Here is a 1,519-nt window from a genome sequence, read left to right on the forward strand (position 1 = left end):
CCTGTTGCGGTGCCTCTGAGCCCCTTCCTCGCTCTTGAGCCTCAGTGCTGGTTATCGGTGTTGTGGTCGCCGATGCGCCAGGTTCTGCAGCTGCTCCACTAGCCCGCTGCGCTTGCCTCCTCCGTCTCCTTTTCAGGGAACCGTTGCTCCCGAAAGAGCTGGAGACACAGTCACCGCCTGAGTAAAGCTTGCTGGAGAGACAGCTTGGGATGAAAGGGTTCTGCTAGACCCGTTAGGGCCCAGCCCCTTCCCCCCTCTGCCAACTCCCTTTATCCTTCTTCTTTTGGTGTATTTGCGTGATCCATTTTCGTTCCCACAAGTAGCTAGGGAACGATCACTCTACACCCATGGCTTAGGGCGGTGGTCACATAGAGCGAGAAACTCAATGAATACTCGTTCACAGGCCACCATACCAACAAAGGAATGTTTCTTGGTCGCTGTGCGGACCGCAGGTCATTACCGTGCCGATTCCAGAAATTGGAGCTCGGTCCGGAAGAGACCTCGACCTAGGGATCCAGAAGGTACATGTTAGCTAGGCTCTTTAACCCATCTATTATACTGCAATCATGCATAACAGTAGAGCCTATTTATAGGGATTCTTCTCAAAACACCCAGGAGAGCCCGTTTATAGGGGTCCTTTCATCCATATCCATACGCATGCAAGCCGAGGTCCGTTTGACCCCTATGTCCCACACGCTTAAGCCTCCCCATCCACTACAAGATCTTCCAGCCCCTAGGGGAGCTGCTTGTAGCTAAATAACAAGAAAAGTAATTCACTTTAAAAATTCCGAATATTGAAAATGAAAGAGCAACTGAGAAACTATGGATTGACGTAAGAAAGTAAAAATACATTTTTTCCGTATTAGGTCCCTTTCTTCACGGACGGTTACATACGCACACACAAGAAATTTATAATTTTCTCCTAAAGATTAGTAGAAATTCTTTCGAAATAAAGAAATCAACGATTTTTTGACTATTTTATTGGTAACTTTATTAACTCAAGCCAGAGTGTAACTTAGAAGTATTTTTTTTTGTAAATTTATGTATAAATCATGTTCAGTGTTTACAAAAATTTGGGAAATATTAAAATTAAGATAATATTGATGAAACATTGTTTTCTTTTATTGCGAAGCTCAATCCACTTCTTCGGGCCGCACAGGATGAGTTAAAGGTATTACTGACTTTTTCTTCGTATCTCTAGACAGTGCCTTCCTCATATCTGAAATATAAACATATATGTTTAGACGAAATCTTTTTCAAAAGAAATAATAATTAAACAAATGTTAGAAAAGTAAATACAAAAGTCCACTAAAAAGAGATGTAATATATATATCGAACGCGTCCTCGGGTTGCGGATAGAGGGTCCCTGTACCAAGGGTTTCTGCTGAATATGGTTACAAAAATAAATAGGCAGTCTCGGACAATTTTCCAGGGGTGGTCCCGAAGGAATTAACCCCCAAGCGGAGGTGTGAAAACCGTGCCGAAAGCTGAATGGCACCTGGGTGAGGTGTCTAGAACG

At 43.4% G+C, this 1,519-nt stretch overlaps 1 protein-coding gene across 1 annotated transcript in view; it reads right to left on the reverse strand.

Moving 5' to 3' along the window:
- Positions 1-964: 964 nt before the first annotated feature.
- LOC117175582 (N-alpha-acetyltransferase 20) overlaps positions 965-1,519 on the reverse strand; it is a gene marked incomplete at its 5' end in the record, with an annotated part of 300,484 nt that continues 299,929 nt past the window's right edge. Inside the window, one exon of the mRNA XM_033365289.1 lies at positions 965-1,219. Within this exon, the coding sequence (XP_033221180.1) occupies positions 1,134-1,219 (86 nt within the window). The remainder of the gene's footprint in view (positions 1,220-1,519) is intronic.

Source organism: Belonocnema kinseyi, chromosome 6 (assembly GCF_010883055.1).
Source record: "Belonocnema kinseyi isolate 2016_QV_RU_SX_M_011 chromosome 6, B_treatae_v1, whole genome shotgun sequence".
Classification (NCBI taxonomy): Eukaryota; Metazoa; Arthropoda; class Insecta; order Hymenoptera; family Cynipidae; genus Belonocnema; species Belonocnema kinseyi.